Genomic DNA, 18,372 nt, shown 5'->3' on the forward strand with positions numbered 1-18,372 from the left:
AAGTCTATTAAATTTAGTCTTATTTAGTCATGTGATAACAGCTATTATAAGAAATTCGTGCTTTTATTTATAGGCGGGGCTAAATATGCAAAGTGTACGCTTACTCGATCCCTTTTTCCGTTTACCCCAATTCTGAGTAACTATGAAAGTACATATATTTAATCATTATTTTTATAACACATACACTAAGACTTTTTACCAACAAACCTTTATAATGGAAATATTTTAACAATAAAACAAAAGTAAAGTCCTGAATGATTTTCTGACAATCAATACATGTTATGAGCATGTCTTTCTTTTTACAATATCTAATCAAGTAAAACCAAATAAATTGTTCTAATAAAAAATCTCTAATCACATATTAAAAACAAAGCAGTAAAATCTATAATGCTGACATTTTCAATGCTGTATCTATATGTAGTCTGTAAGTAACATAAGTATCAAATAGATTTTAAACAAGAAATGTCGAATGACACATATGCCTCCCTTTCTAGCCCTTGACTCCTATAATTGGTAATTTTGTTAATATAGTAGAAACATGCCATAAATGGGTACGTGGAAGTGCTCAGTTATGGAAACAGAAAAATTATGACTCAGGGCTCACATTGGCTCCAATAAAATAATAGCCAATATTTTTAACTTAAACAAATAATAGCCAAAAGTTTAGCGGACTATTCATGATTTAGCGATTTACAACATAAGCAGTTGATTAAATAAACATTACATATAAAACTTTTTTCAGTTTTATAAGGATTATCAAATAAGCTGTCATACATTTGTGTATATTTTTTAACTACTTTTTTCTTACATAGAACTACTGTGAGTGAACTTTAATTGAAGCAATATAGGACTTTCCAGGTGGAATGCTTAACACATATTTTCCACTGTTATCACATCTAAATCATTTACTATGTATTCCACAATTTCTTTTGTTTGTTCTAATAAAATTTTGTCAGCTTCACAGTAACTATACTGTCAATTTTCACATCTCACACAGAATGGTAGTAGGTCATATTAACCTATAGATTAAACTTGCAAACACATTCACAGAATGCATGCTTTTTTTCTGAATAACTTACTGAAAAACCATCTACTAGTTATGAACAATCAGTATGTGAAATATAAAGACTTTGTGATAAATAGTTTTTAAGATAATTATCGGAAACCATGAGGTCTACCGACGGACAGACAGACAGAACGACATTAGCAAAACAACATACCCCCTCTTCTTTGAAGGGGGGCATAATAATATTCTTTATCAAAACCTAAATACATAAAAACTGGTTCACTTCATTCATAAAAGTAGCTTATTCACACTAGACATCAAGAGTTCTGCTGAAACTCTTTCAGTGTATAAAAAAAATTGAACTTTTACCCCTTATTCTGCTGGCTGCAACAGATTATTCCCATGCAACCAGTGCAGTCCAAGTTTAGCCAGCACACTGTGGCATTTGATCACGGCCTGCATTGTCAATTATCTAGTCTGAAATTTGAAATTATCCCTAAAGATAATGAGAAATTTAATCCAGAGTCCATTTATGATATTGAGCATGGTAAGGATTTAACACCAAGAAGCTTGAATAGAAAAACCCAATCTCGTTATCAAAGTATGCATTTCTTACTATTACATATTTGTATAATTATGTATATCAAATTAATATTATGTTTAATAAGACAACACAAAAAGTATTTGTAACAAACATCATTAACAATACATTCCACAAAAATCATTTCTATCAAAAGAAGACAGTTACAAATATATTTTAAAATATTTCTTAATAAAATAACAAGCAGCATATAAAAAAACAGAAAAAAAATGTACTTAAAATATGTTGTTATCTTGTGTATTTTTGTTGCTGACATAATGACATTTCACTTAGATAAAAAAAAACACTGAAAATATCACTTTTCTTGTTTTGTGATGATAAAGCAATTCAAGTACCATACAAATGTTGTGTTGTTGTTGTTTTTTTTCATTCTTTAGTACCTCTTCTATATTTCTGTTCTACATATCCGATCTTAACTAAAATACAAAAAACCTTAAAAAACAACAAAACAAGGGTAACAGTGTTGCAAAATACTCCCATCACAAAAGCTATTGACAGAGATGTGGCATTATAGAAATGCATATAGGAGATATGCTCTGGGCAATATCAGGACAATATTTTGATATTTTATCATCTCTAGCGACCTTGACCTTGCAAATATTAACCTAAATTACATGTGTCACACTTGTAGCCATGATTGTTATAATTTGTGCTACAATTCATTGATAATGATGACTAAATGGTCAGGTCCCTGTACACATCTTCTGTTTTATCTTAACTTTGATCTCTCTATGTGACCTTGACTTTGGTAGCAGGGACCTGGATAATGCGTGCAATACTTAACCTCACAATGGTGAACATTTGTGTCAACTTACATTAAAATCCCCTGATGAATGTAGAAGTTTTGCTCCTAACAAGCATTTTACAATGACCTCTAAGTGTCACCTTTGACCTTTGACCTAGAGACCCAATTCATGCATGTGACACTGCTTCTCAAAGTGGTGAACATTTCTATGAAGTTTTAGGGACCTAAATTTTGCATGCGACACTCCGCCTCACAATGCTCAACATTTGTGCTAGTTATATTGAAATCCCTCTATGCATGTGCAAGTTTTGCTCCAGACAAGCATATATCAATGACCCTAAGTGTGACCTTGACCTTTGACATAGAGACTTGTTTTATGCGCGTGACACAGCTTCTCATAATTGTGAACATTTCTATGAAGTTTCATTAGAATCCCTCCATGTGTGTAGGAGATATGCTCCGGACAAAATTGGACGCCGCCCGCCGTCAGAGGCAAAACAATAATTCAATATAATACAGGCAGATAAAAACAAAAAACAAGCATAATAATGTAACATTAAAATAAAATAATAAAAAAGAAACAAGATTGCAATTGTGAAAAAATGCTATGCCATCGCATTAATATAACAGCAGTGGATTTTGTACATTTTGCCATAATGCTATAGTGTCTAGTGAATTTGGGGGGTCAAGGTCATATTTCAGCATGTCAAATGAAAGACATTGCGCACATCAGATGTGTCTAATGTTAAGATACAAAGGCCATAGTGCTATAATTGATTTAACAAGAGCTGTCAGAAGGACAGCTATGCTCGACTATTCTTAGTGCTTGATAGTAAAAGAGCCTTGATAATGTAAAATTTTCTGAGTTAATAATAAAAGGACAAAAAATATCTTTAAATCCATGTTACAGTTATAGGCCTTGGAGAGAGTCTTACAGGCCTTGGAGAGAGTCCTATTATCTTCTTAAAGAAGAGTATAAAATTTCAACTAGTTTCAACAGAATATGAAAATATCTGAGATGGAATGCAAACCTAAATGTAAATTCATAGTTGAAAAAGGGGCATAAACAAGTGTGCAAAGTTTCAAAGCAATATGTCAATGGACTTTGAAAATATTTGAGGTATTACAATAACTTTAACATAAATTCAAAGTCGAAAAAGGGGCATAATTCTGTCAAAGTGTGTGATACAGTTACCTCCTCCTGTCTACAGGTTGGGGTCATGATGGTGAACAAAGTTTCAAAGCCATATGTCAATGGACTTTGAAAATATTTGAGGTATTACAAAAACTTTAACGTAAATTCTAAGTTGAAAAAGGGGCATAATTCTGTTAAAATGCTTGATACAGTTACCTCCTCCTGTCTACAGGTTGGGGTCATGATGGTGAACAAGTGTGCAAAGTTTCAAAGCCACATGTCAATGGACTTTGAAAATATTTGAGGTATTACAAAAACTTTAACATAAGTGGTTACGCCGACGCGGACGCTCGGGTGACTACAATAGCTCTACTTATTCTTAGCGAATAGTCGAGCTAAAAATAAAAGAAAATTTACTTGACAAAAAATTAGGTATTTACAGTATTACATAGCTTTGTAGGAACAGTTACTTTTTCTTAAATACTATCTTTTCATTGAAGCATTACCAATTTCTAAAAGGATTTGTAATCATCATTACACATGGTGTGAATTATATGTCCTTATAATGTGCGCAAACTGTTTCATTAAATATCCCTGCAAAGCTCACATCTCTCTTTCTAGAGTTCATGACCTCTAATCATTTCATAAATATCTCTGAAAAGCAAACATTTCTCTTGTTCGAGGTCATCTTTAGACTTACTTCCAACTATAAAATCTTTTGTATAAAAGACATTTCAATATAAGTTGTTTCCCTTCAGACAAGAACATTTTTTAAAGTTTTTACTATTTGTGCATAATAAAAATCAAAGACACCCAGTGCCATTTTTGATCCAAGTGCTATACTTTGAACAATCTTGGTATAGGTCTACAACACAATGCTTCATGCCAAATATCTAACATCTAGCCTTTGTCAATTTAGAGATGAAGACAATGTAAGCTTTTACGAAACACATATAAGGAAAACCTATGACCCCCAGGGGCAGTGCCAATTTTGACACTTGGGGAAAAAATTTGAAATTTTTTAGTAGAGGACCTATAGATGATTTTATATACCAAATATCAAAGCTCTAAGCCTTGTACATTCAAACAAGAGATTTTTAAAGTTTTTACTAATTTGAACAATCTTGGTAGAGGTCCAATATACAATGTCTTATGCAAAATATCTAAGCTCTAGGCTTTGGGGTCTTTAGAAGAAGATTTTTTTTTCTTCTAATTTCTTTTGGTTGCTGCATGAAATCATTTTCTTTGAACAACTTTGGAAGTCCTTCCCCCAAGGAACAATCCTGCCAAGTTTGGTTGAATTTGGACATACAGTTTTTCAGGAGAAGATTTTTAAGTCCTCTTTATAATCAATAGAACATACAAAACACACGCACAGGTGAATCGCTATATGACCGCATCGCAAATGCTGCAGCGGCATAAAAACAACACCACAACTTTTTGTTGATACTTCACTTCCTGATAATAACATTACTAAAGAGAAAGTCAAAGTGGGAGTGTATCACTAACCCAAGAAAACAAACTTTATGTAACAATGAGCATATTTTACCCTATAGACAAGATTAAAAAACATTTTGTATTAGATTACTAGCCTCTTGGTAATGTGATATGCTAAATATCTAAGCTTTATAGTTTCTGATGTCAGGTCAGTGACCAATCTGAATATTATACTGGAACTATCTGTTTAATTTCTGAAGAGGAACTGAAGGATCATTTCCAAGAAGTTTATCAATTTCTACCAATTGTGATACAGTTTCTTTAATCTAAAGGTAATATTCATAAAGACTGACAGTATGTTGCAGAGCACAACAGCAACCACAAAGCTCATATCACTCTGTGCTCAGCTGAGCTAGTAATAATCTTATCATTGTAAAATAAAAGAAATAAATATTTGTTCAAAACACAGTCTTAAAAATATTAGAACATAACAAAAATTTCAAAATAACTCGGCAATAGCATCAGATAGAAGAGCACACCTTGAACTTCATAGCAAAAAAAACCAAAACATACACCACTTCTAAGTACACATTTCTGTTAGCATCCATTAACAATCTCTCATGATGAATGAAGAACTGAAATACAAAGAGGATTATTGTAAAAAGATAGTTCTCGTACAAAAATATATAACAAATACTAATTTATTATTTATTAAATGTTTTCTTCAGGTTCAGTTTAAAGTTACTTACTTCTTTGATGACCTTCAATTTTATAATGAAAGCATGAGATTCTACTTGCTGCATAACGTTCGGCACAAAGTTCTACATTAAGCAAAATAATGTATTCAATTTTAAACTAGAAATGTGTCCATAAGACACAGATGCCCCCACATTTTACTGTTTTGTCAGTCTACTGACGTATATCAGAACTGACAGACAGACAGAAAGACAGACAAAGGAAATACTACACGACTCCTCCTATGTCTTAGTGGTTTGGGCATAAAATTGCATCTAATATTTTCTGCTGACATCTTGATTTTTCCAAATATTGAGCTGCAAAAATTTCAAATCTCAAACTTACATCCTAAGGTATGCTTAAACAAGCAAAACCCCAGATGCACAACTACACATCTTAACCAACATTCCTGCAGAAGTTTCATGACTCTCAGTCAAATACTTTTTGAGTAACATATGACAAATTGCAACCTGCAAGTTTTTCAACTAAGTAAAGGACGATACCTCCACAAATACTGAAAATCCACAAGCAAAACCCCAGGTGCACAACTACACACATTGAACAACATTCATATAAACTTTCATGACTCTAGGTTAAATACTTTTTCGGCTACACGCAACACAAGTTGAAAATTGCTTTTTACTAAGTCAAGGGAAATTACTCTATAAATATTGAATAAATCAACAGGCATACCACCAGGTGCATAACTACACATGCTGAACAACATGCCTGTTAAGTATCATGAATCTTTTAAGCTATGTGTGACACAAATTGCAAATTTTTACTAAATTAAAGGCACCAACAAAACTGAATTAATCCACATCTAAAAACCCAGGTGCACCACTTCACATGCTGATCAACATCCTGTAGAGTTTGTTGACTCTAGCTCAAATACTTTTACACAACATTTTGGAACAGATGCCCTGACGGCCAATGGCCCCTTACTCTACTGTTATGGAATGTACTCTTTTGTTATGTTTACAGTTAGACAGTCCCCCTATCTCCGTATTCAGTCATGCGGATTGACAAGCGCAAATTCTATTTTTAGGTATGCAAATGTAAACACTTATCTCTAGCAAGAGAGTTTTTTTTTGTTTTGTTTTTTAATTTCTTTTTTTTTTGTTGGCCTTTAAAGTATAAGTCATAGTATAAGTCATTAGACGACTTTCCAGCTTTACTGGTCGAGGAATACCTCAGGTGCCCCTCTGCACATTATTTCAGCACAAACAGGCACCTGAGTAAAACCACCAATGTTCTATAAGTTTGCTGGATAGCTTTTTCACATGTAGAATCCGAATACACTTGTGGGCCTTGTACCTACAATGGTGAGAGACAAGTAGTTTAAAGTCAACAATCTTAACCACTTGCATAAGAGAGTGATAATTCATTTAATTATTTATTACTTTCATGCAGGGAAAACAGATAGAAGTTTTGAACAATGTTACAATTTAAAATTTTCACAAAAAAGGAGCTATTTATTTTTAAACTAAAACATTTTAAGTCGTATTGAATATTAGCATTTAAATAAATTCAAATCACACTGAAAGCAAATTTCTAGAAGATATAATGATATTTTAAATCAGCTTTTTTTGAAAACATTTTGTTTGGAAACTTCAATTTCATGATTTCAATTCAACACACGACAAGTGATAAATGGCTCAAATCTTTGATCTTGATCTATAACCTTTACATGTAACTGGTACTTATGTAATGCAAATCCTCCATTCATGATGAATAAACATTTCAAAATCAAAAATCATCACAAATTTAAATGAAACAAGAGCGAATGCCCCCGAAAAGGTTTCTTAAGCATGCAGGTATTATGAAAAGAAAAGAGAATGAAAGTAACTAATTGCTGAATATTGTTCTTTGTATTATTGTTCCTGTAATCTCTAATTGTGATAGAGTGAACCTTCAAAATATAAGTGTGACCTTGACCTTTGAAGAAGGGACGTTGTTCCTGGACCCGAGAAAATGTTGTTATGAGATAGACATTTGAAACAAATTATTTCAAAATCCCTCAATGCATGACAAAATTACAGTCTGGACATGAATGTGTATCTTTAAACTCCTCAAGAGAATGAGTACCATCAAACAATAAGTGTGACCTTGACCTTGAAGGTAGGGACATGGGTCTTTGTCACGACATGTCGTCTTGATATGGTAGACATTTATGCCTAGTTATTTTAAAATCCTTTGATGCACGACAAAGTTACAGCCCGGACAAGAATGTGTGTACCTATAAACTCTAATTGTGATAAAGTGAACTTCAAAATGGTTGTGTGACCTTGACCTTTGAGGTAAGGACGTGATTATTGAACGCGACACATCGTCTTGATGTGGTAGACATTTATGCCTAGTTATTTTAAAATCATTTGATGCATGACAAAGTTACAGTCTGGACACAAATGTGTGTACCTATTTACTCTAATTGCGATTATGTGAAACTTCAAAATGATAGAGTGACCTTGACCTTTGAGGTAGGGATGTGGTTCTTGGACGTGACATATCATCTTGATGTGCCTAGTAATTTCAAAATCCCTCTATGTATGACAAAGTTACAATCCGGACATGAATGAAGTGGGACAGACGGATGTACTCACAAAATGGTACTTATGTGACCTTTTCTTTGATCTTTTTAGTCACACAAAGCTTAAAAAAGATTGCATTTGTGAAAAATGCTATGCCACCGCATTAATACATGTACAACAATAAATAGTAATGTAGGAACAGAATTCTTTTGTTTCTATGTTGTTATGCCTCATATTTGCATGTAAATTCTTTTCAGGGAATTTTCAAGTATTTGTATTTACAAATATTACACTACAAATATTGTTTATTGAATTCTTTGAAAGGATAATGTTTTTTTTTTAATAACTTTTTTTTCTTCCAAACTTTTCATATAAGAAACACATACTTAGGATTAGAATATAGGTGTTATAACAGATTGCCATTGAAATAAAGCTTCAAAATACTCTAGATGTCAAAGCCTACTTACTTACAACTACATATCCTGGAAGTCATACAATTGAAGATTGCCATAATGCATATATCACTGACCTATCTAATTCTTATCAGATTAGTGGTTAAATCTATTGTTATTCAAATAAAAGATCAGAATAGGAATCTATCAATGCAGTTGAGTCTAGTGAATTGGGTGGTGAAGGTCATTTTCACATGGCCAAAATTCCATGACTGTACATCAAAGGACAACACAGTAAGACACTTTGTCAAAATCTAGGCCAGCTGATATCAAAGTTCACTTTACATCTTAATCTGTGCACATGGTTCAAGTTTCATAGCTGCACATCAAGGACAAGAAAGTACATATAGGTCACATCATCGAAATCTAGGTCACCTGATATCAAAGTTCAATTTTACAACTAAAACTGTGCACATAGTCCAAATTTTATGGCTGTACATCAAAGGACAAGAAAGGTCAGGTCACTGTCCCCTTGGGCAAGGCAAAATTTTGACCCAAGGGTTTAACATTTTAGCCCATGAGCATATCGCGAAAAAATGGCCGTTTTCATTGAATAGCCTCCTGTAACAAGTTCAAACTGCTATGAAACTATGAAAAATGCTTCAATACTGATAAAACTTGGCACAAATGTTGACTAGACCATAGCCCCTGTAACAGCATGCTCAATCTTAAATTTCCTGTTACCATGGCAATGGGGGGACGTCTCAAAATTGCCAAAAATCACTATTTTGCATTGTTTTTTCCATCAAAACTGATTTCAAAGTGCTGCAACTTCTCAATGAATTGAGATAGAGTAAAAGGCTTTTCAGCATCGGTTACTAGTTACCCTAAGATTGAGCTGAGGCCATTTTTAGCCTGTCACATGTCCAAAATTTTCTTTGTGATGAGGGGACAACCACTCCCCTTCAAACCCCCCCAAACAGAAGGGGGCACATCCCCCTTCTGGCAACCCCCTGATGTAACATTTGGATGGGGGGCGGTGCCGAAAAATAGTCACTTTTTTTGAAAACATTTCTCAAATGAAAAACAGTGCTTGGGGCCTAATTAGGGCATTTTTTTACTGTTTGAGGCCTCAAAAAAAGGGGGGGGTGGGGACAAATAGCCGTCAAAACACGTCTTCATGATGGAAAATGTTAATTCAAACAATCTTGATACAGGTCCACCAAACAACATGTCTTGTCAAATATCTAAGCTGTAGCTTTCTCCAATTCAGAAAACATTTGTTTTAGTTTCTGTTTTTAATATGTGTACATAATTAAAATCAATGCCCCCAGGCAAGTCAAATTTTGACATCAAGGGCAAAATTTGAACAACTCTGGTAAGAGGACCTATGGCTGACATTATAAAGCAAACATCAAAGTTCTAAGCCTTGTACCTTCAGACAATAAGATTTTTATTTTTTTACTATATGTACATAGTGACTGAAAATAAACGACCCCACGGCGGGGCCAATTTTAACCCCAGGGCTACAATTTGAACAACCATGCTAGAGGTTCACTACACAATGTTTCATGCAAAATGTCTAACCTCTAGCATTTGTCAATTTAGAGAAGATGATTTTTTAAAGTTTTTACTATATAAAAATATAAGGAAAACCTATGGCCCCCTGGGCGGGGCTAGTTTTGACACTTGAGGCAAAATTTGAACATTTTTGGTAGAGTACCCATAGATGATATCATATACTAAATATCAAAGCTCTAAGCCTTGTACCTTCAGACAATAAGATTTTTTATTTTTTTACTATATGTACATATAGTAAAATACAAAGACCCCGAGGCAGGGCCAATTTTGACCCCAGGGCTATAATTTGAACAATCTCGGTAGAGGTCTACCAGACAATGCCTTATGCAAAATATCTTTGCTTCAGGCCTTGTGGGTCTTTACAAGAAGATTTTTTAAATTTATTCTTAAAATTCCTTTTGGTTGCCATGGCAACCAGATTTTTGCATGGAATGAAATTTTTTGCACAACTTTGGAAGCCCTTCACCCAAGGATCAATCCTGCCAAGTTTGGTTGAAATTGAACTAGTGGTTTTTCACAAGAAGATTTTTTAAGTTCACTATATAATCTATAGAACACACAAACATACATACATACAAACACACACAGGTGAATCGCTATATGCCAACGCATCGCAGATGCTGCGGTGGCATAAAAAAGACACACAAGTAAAAAGGAAAGAATAGGATCAAAGAGAATTTACTGTTACCCATTGTTCTCCAAGTCACACAAGTACCTCTGGGATTGTACGTGCCATTATATTATGCCTCCCTTTGGGGCATAATAAAAACTACAGTGCGAATACAAATTTGTCCGAAACATACATGTATATCATCCAAAGTAGTGCCAATTCAATACACAGGTTATACACATCATCTCAAATACTTGGCAAAAGTATCACAAATACCCTTCAAAACAGCCAGATATCAAAAGAACAGTTTGTCTAAGGTTTTCCTACATTGATAAACATAAGATTCATAGACAGTCACCCAGTTTTATCAGCCATAATGTTTGAAGAAAAATGTAAACAAAGGCAAGACTGATCACTTATGTAGGCTGTTCTTTCTAGCTTATTCTGGCACTTTCTACATACCTGTAATTTGGCGCAAGTGTTGTAGCTAAGCTTTCATTAACATCAAGAAATTCCCAGTGAAGACTTGTAGTGGTCAAAATTAACCTCCTTCTTGTATGCTTGTAGTGTATTCTTCATCAGCATAGCAACGGTCATTGGTCCCACGCCACCAGGAACAGGTGTAATATACCCAGCTTTCTTACTGACACCTATATACATAATCATTTAATGGTAAAAGAAAAATAGCCTTACTTGCTATATTTTAATTTGTGTATTTGCATCATGGTATATCCTGTTGTTTATATCAATTATATAAAGCAAGCAGTTAATGGAGAAAATTAAATTTTTTTGCATGATTATTTTGAATTTTTTATAGATTGTAAAAACTGTATATTGAAAGCTACTATGAGTGCAGTGTACTAGCAAATGCATAGCATATTTTTAAGGTAAGGTTTGAAATAGATTGATAATTTGTTGCTCTTCTACCATAGCATTTTAGAAGTGCAATAAATCCAAGAGTGGACAGAAAGTTTGCCTATTGTGAAGTAAGAGGGACATAAGCTTTCTACAGTAAATAAACAGCATACAGGTATAATTGTAAAGGAAATCAATGACAAATCATATACATTACCTAATATGTAAAAAGTTTTTTAACTCAAACACTACAGTTTGTCAATTTGACAAAATTTTGGGCACAAACCAGCAAATATCCAGAAATGCAAATTTTAATAAGCAGAGATTCTTCAAATGAAAATATCAAAAATACCTTCAAAATCTACATCACCAACAAGCTTCATCTTTCCAGTTTTTTCATCTTTAACACGATTAATGCCAACATCAATGATGGCACAGCCCTCTTTGATCATGTCAGCAGTAATCAAGCCTGGCAAACCTGTTGCTGCTACAATGATATCAGCAGTTTGAGTGAAGACTTTCAGCTGTTCTGGTGGTGTATAACGATGACAGATTGTTGTTGTTGCATCACCTTAAAATCAAAGCCAATGAAATGTAATAGACACCTTTAATAAATATGTCTCATAGCACTTGTAAGTGTTAAGAAATATCTAAAGTTTATTAACCTTTCATGACTTTCATTGTAAAATACATTCACCTCTCTAAATGAAGTTTCATGTTTTAAAGCTTTTAAACTTCCTGTTTACTCTCTTAAATATAAAAACTTCTACAATTTAACTAATAAATGTACTGACCAGAACAACATTTTAAGTATATATATCTGAGCATAAATGTTTCGGAGCAGAAGAATTTTAAGTCTGTATGATAATCTGGTCATTATGACAAATGTTACCCAGAACAGGAACCCAAAACTCACGATTTAAATAGCTTGTAAAAGACATGTTGTGTCAGAAAAGATGATTCACATGCATTTTCCAATACAAGTCTTTGTAAAATATGTGATCCTCAGAACAGGCCAAGTTTGACCCATGGGGCATAACTTATCACTTAAGAGAGGGCAACAAAGTGATGCTTCATGCTAAATATAGTGTAAGCTCTGAGTATTGCAGTTTCTGTAAGGATGACATTTTGAGATTTCATTTTTTTTTAGTGTTTGGTTTCTGTTACATTTTATCAGACTGAAACTTTTGTATAGGATCACCTAATGATCATTTCTGTGAAGTTTGGTTTAATTCTACACCTTGGTCAAGGAAAGTTTTGATCATGCCCAACTAAGCAGAGCTGACTGCAAAAGCAAACGCAAATAAACAAGAGCCACCACCGGGCGGGGCAACACTCAAGTTTTTACTTTTTCTAAGAGCGAACAAATACATGGTTTTGACAAAATTTAAACAAGAGCCGGTTGAACCGGGTGATGCTCCCCGAATAGGTTTTGGACACAGGAAGGTATACCTCTTGTTGTGTCAGAGTTATGTCACAGACAAAGTTCAAAGTGTAAAAACAACCCAAATATTGTGCACGACACATTGTCTCAATATGGTGATCATTTTTGTGAAATAGTTGTAAAATCCGACTTCAAATAACGAAGTTATGCACCAGACATGATTTTGCTGCAAGGTCATGCTGTAACCTTGACCTTCAAGGTAGCGACCCAAATGTTGCATGCGACACGTCGATTCAATATGGTGATCATCTCTGTGAAATAGTTGTTAAATCCGACTTCCAGTAACAAAGTTATGGGCAGGACACGATTTTGCTGCAAGGTCATACTGTGACCTTGACCTTCAAGGTAGCGACCCAAATGTTGCGCGCGAAACAATGTCTCATTGTGGTGATCATTTCTGTGAAATAGTTGTAAAATCCGACTTCAAATAATGAAGTTATGTGCCGGACACAATTTTGCTGCAAGGTCATGCTGTGACATTGATCTTCAAGGTAGCGAGCCAAATGTTGCGCACGACACGCCATTTTAATATGGTGATCATTTCTGTGAAATAGTTTAAAAATCTTACTTCAAATAAGGAAGTTATGGGCCGGACACGATTTTGCTGCAAGTCATGCTGTGACCTTGACCTTCAAGGAAGCGACCCACATGTCGGCGCGACACATCGTTACAATATGGTGATCATTTCTGTGGAATATTTTTAAAATCCGACTTCAAATAACAAAGTTATGGACCGGACACGATTTTGCTGCAAGGTCATGCTGTGACCTTGACCTTCAAGGTAGCGACCCAAATGTTGCGCGCGACACGTCTTCTCAATATGGTGATCATTTCTGTGAAAAAGTTTTTAAAATCCGACTTCAAATAACAAAGTAATGGGCAGGACACGATTTTGCTGCAAGGTCATGCTGTGACCTTGACCTTCAAGGTAGCGACCCAAATGTTGCGCGCGACACATCGTCTCAATATGGTGATCATTTCTGTGAAATATTTTCAAAATCCCACTTCAAATAATGAAGTTATGGACCGGACACGATTTTGCTGCAAGGTCATGCTGTGACCTTGACCTTCAAGGTAGCGACCCAAATGTTGCGCGCAACACGTCGTCTCAATATGGTGATCATTTCTGTGAAATAGTTTTAAAATCCGACTTCAAATAACAAAGTTATGGGCCGGACACGAATTTGGGACGTACGTACGGACGGATGGACAACCCGACGACTATATGCTCCCCCTAAATTTTTCGGGGAGCATAAAAAGAAAATTTAAAGCAGAAATCCTCCAGATTCATGCTAATTTTTATAAAAATTTTGAAAATGTATTTAAAGTAAAATACTGTGAATTGATGAAAGAAAATAATTTACACATTGCAAACGGCACTTACAATCCATGTGAATTACCAAAAAAGGGTAAAAAAATACTTAAATACCTCTTACTGCGTTAGAATTAAAGTGATTGATAATGCAAAATGAGTCATTTATCGCACATAACATGTAAATAATTAATTAACAAGATATGTTTGTAAAACATGTATGCCCCCTATCGGCAGGTAAGTCTTCATGTGGTCAGGTTATTATGACTGTCTTTTGACCTAGTGACCAAGAAATCAATAGGGATTATCTACTGGTCACGACTAGTCACTAGGTAATTGTGACTGTAAAGGTTGTGTCCCGCAATTTTATGACAAAGTTATCACAAATCTTACTAAATAATGTATAATCATGTAGGCCTCCTTCATAATGACAGCAAATTTGTTATATTACATAAGACCTTGAAATGTGTATACCAAAAGAAATTTTAGTTTAATAAAAAATATCAACCAAGGCAACTTGAGTTGCTGAGGTATTGGTCACATACAAGGTCAATGTGTCCTTGAGCCTTAACACCAAAATCTATAGGGGTCATCTACTGGTCATCATTATACCAAATTTAAAGTTTCTAAGCCTAAGCGTTCTTTAGTTATTGATCGGAAACCATTATTACCTACAAGGTCAATGTGACCCCGACCTTTGACCCCTTGACCCCAAAATCAATATGGGTCATCTACTGGTCATGACCAATCGTCATACCAAGTTTGAAGTCCTAGGCCCAAGCGTTCTTAAGTTATTGATTGGAAACCATTATTACCATTATCATAATATAAATGAACCATTATTACCTACAAAGGTCAATGTGACCTTGACCTTTAACCCTTGACCCCAAAATCATTAGGGTTTATAAACAGGTCATGACAAACTGTCATACCAAGTTTGAAGTTATATTCATATATAAATTCATTATAAATTATTGGATTATCTCAACATTGGATAAATCTATAGTTTCAGCTTCATTTCAGACATAAATTTCCTATATTTTGACTGGTCCAAAATATTAAAATTTTGTCCCCAGAATAGCTCAGATACCATGATTTTACATTAATTTTTTTCTTCAAAATTTTCCATGGTGGTATGCCCCCAGACCCCTATAGCATTTTCATAACTTCAGTGCTCATATCAAGTGGCCTCCTCACTTTCCAAAATTGCCACCTTCAACAAATCCTAGTGAAAAACCCATACTGGTTGGGGAGAAAACTTCGGCTGGTTGTTAAACTCAGCTTTTTATAATTAAATCAAGTTACCAGAATTTTTAATCTAATCAAGCTCCCCATCTCATACTATGGCTGGAATTCGACAATATCTGGAAATTTTGTCAAGTTTGGCAAGATATTTAAAAAATAACACAGACTTTTACCTGTTTGTTTACAAAACATGCCTATAAAAAGTACGGAAATCCCATTGTTGTGCGCATGTGCAGCAGATGCTCATTTTGAGGCCCGCACAGGGGTACTTTTATATATTGACCGACTACCGATAAAGCAGACGACGTTTACGTATACATTTTGTAGATGAAATTCAGACTCACTTTTGTCTTGCCAACTCAGAAAAAAGGCTGATTACACAATTGTAATCTTTAAGTGGAATGGATTGAAAGACTGATGTTAAATGCTCCTTTTATTTGTTAATGTGTAGGTTGAATACCACTAAATTAATTTCTTCTTCACTCTGTTAAGCTAAGCAAAAATAAATTTGAATCACTAATTTTTTAACTACATATTTCGTTATACGTTAATAAATGATAACGTATGTGTTTTTATGTAACAAGAGCTGTCGGTAGGACAGCAACGCTCGACTATTCTTAGTGCTTGATAGTAAAAACAATGCTTGATAGAGTTACCTCCTCCTGTTTACAGGTTGGGGTCATGATAGTGAACAAATGTGCAAAGTTTCAAAGCCATATGTCAATGGACTTTGAAAATATTTGAACTATTACAAAACCTTTAACGTAAATTCTAAGTCGAAAAAGGGGCATAATTCTGTCAAAATGCTTGATAGAGTTACCTCCTCCTGTTTCCAGGTTGGGGTCATGATGGTGAACAAGTGTGTGAAGTTTCAAAGCCATATGTCAATGGACTTTGAAAATATTTGAGGTATTACAAAAACTTTAACGTAAATTCTAAGTCGAAAAAGGGGCATAATTCTGTCAAAATGCTTGATAGAGTTACCTCCTCCTGTTTACAAATTGGGGTCATGATGTTGAACAAGTGTGCAAAGTTTCAAAGCCATATGTCAATGGACTTTGAAAATATTTGAACTATTACAAAAACTTTAACGTAAATTCTAAGTCGAAAAAGGGGCATAATTCTGTCAAAATGCTTGATAGAGTTACCTCCTCCTGTCTACAAATTGGGGTCATGATGTTGAACAAGTGTGCAAAGTTTCAAAGCCATATGTCAATGGACTTTGAAAATATTTGAACTAATTCAAAAACTTTAACGTAAATTCTAAGTCGAAAAAGGGGCATAATTCTGTCAAAATGCTTGATAGAGTTACCTCCTCCTGTTTCCAGGTTGGGGTCATGATGGTGAACAAGTGTGTGAAGTTTCAAAGCCATATGTCAATGGACTTTGAAAATATTTGAACTATTACAAAAACTTTAACGTAAATTCTAAGTCGAAAAAGGGGCATAATTCTGTCAAAATGCTTGATAGAGTTACCTCCTCCTGTTTACAAATTGGGGTCATGATGTTGAACAAGTGTGCAAAGTTTCAAAGCCATATGTCAATGGACTTTGAAAATATTTGAACTATTACAAAAACTTTAACATAAGTGGTTACGCCGACGCCGACGCTCAGGTGACTGCAATAGCTCTACTTATTCTTATCGAATAGTCGAGCTAAAAATGATTTATATGTTACATAGTACGTTGCATATAAATATGGTGTTATCATAGATATTCATTATACTAACGTAATGCTCAACAATTTTGGTAACAAATTATTTTTATTTGACATAAATGAACAGCAAAGAAATAATAAAATGTCTAAACATGTTATTTTACGTTTTAACTTACTCATTTAAGAAGAAAAACAAAGAGCCGGAATTAACTACTCGCGCGCGTTAAAAATATCCTTTTTACGTACCTCTTCCTGGGCCTCTCAAAATTACCCGTTATGTTTCTAAATATAACTTTTATGGTGATACCGGAGCTGAAGTTTATAATGGTGCAAGATTCATCAGAATACGTAAACAAATAAATGAAATATGCCCCCAAAACACTGATTTTTGGCCGAGTTTATCTCCCAAACCAGTATACGTCTATTTTATAGTTGAGCTAAACAAGAGCTGTCAGTAGGACAGCAACACAAGACTATTCTGAGTGCTTGATAGTAAAAAAGCCTTGATAATGTAAAATTATCTGAGTTAATAACAAAAGGACAAAATTTTTCTTTAAATCCATGTTACAGTTATAGGCCTTGGAGAGCTTGATACAGTTACCTCCTCCTGTCTACAGGTTGGGGTTATAATGGTGAACAAGTGTGCAAAGTTTCAAAGCCATATGTCAATAGACTTTGAAAATATTTGAGGTATTACAAAAACTTTAAAGTAAATTCGAAGTCGAAAAAGGGACATAATTCTGTCAAAATGCTTGAAACAATTACTGTAAAATCATTATTATTCGTGGGGCACGAATTTTCGTGGTTTTTGTGGGTAGGTCAATCCACGAATTTAAGATCCCACGAACTTTTATCCCAACAAATACTTCTTACCCAGTCTTTGTTCTATATATTACAAACATGCGTCGGCTCTGTTCCGGCCGATATTTCGTGAAATGGATGTATATACAGACAGATAATCAGGTTAGTGACATATTAAATCCGTTTACAATATTTAAGACACTTGAAAGAAAACTCGATTATATGACCTCAATTTACTGTCACAAATGTCGCATATACGTACTTGATCGTTGTAGTCCACTAGGAC

At 34.3% G+C, this 18,372-nt stretch overlaps 1 protein-coding gene across 2 annotated transcripts in view; it reads right to left on the bottom strand.

Moving 5' to 3' along the window:
* Nucleotides 1-132: 132 nt before the first annotated feature.
* LOC132730623 (bifunctional methylenetetrahydrofolate dehydrogenase/cyclohydrolase, mitochondrial-like) overlaps nt 133-18,372 on the bottom strand; it is a 47,799-nt gene continuing 29,559 nt past the window's right edge. For both annotated transcript variants that reach the window (XM_060716591.1, XM_060716590.1), the window contains exons 7-9: nt 11,981-12,199; nt 11,236-11,423; nt 133-5,559 (exon numbers count right to left, since the gene is read on the bottom strand). In XM_060716591.1, the coding sequence (XP_060572574.1) occupies nt 11,278-11,423; nt 11,981-12,199 (365 nt within the window). In that variant the 3' untranslated portion in view covers nt 133-5,559; nt 11,236-11,277. The remainder of the gene's footprint in view (nt 5,560-11,235; nt 11,424-11,980; nt 12,200-18,372) is intronic.

Source organism: Ruditapes philippinarum, unplaced genomic scaffold (assembly GCF_026571515.1).
Source record: "Ruditapes philippinarum isolate M1 unplaced genomic scaffold, ASM2657151v2 ctg668_1_1_1_1, whole genome shotgun sequence".
NCBI classification, from domain to species: domain Eukaryota; kingdom Metazoa; phylum Mollusca; class Bivalvia; order Venerida; family Veneridae; genus Ruditapes; species Ruditapes philippinarum.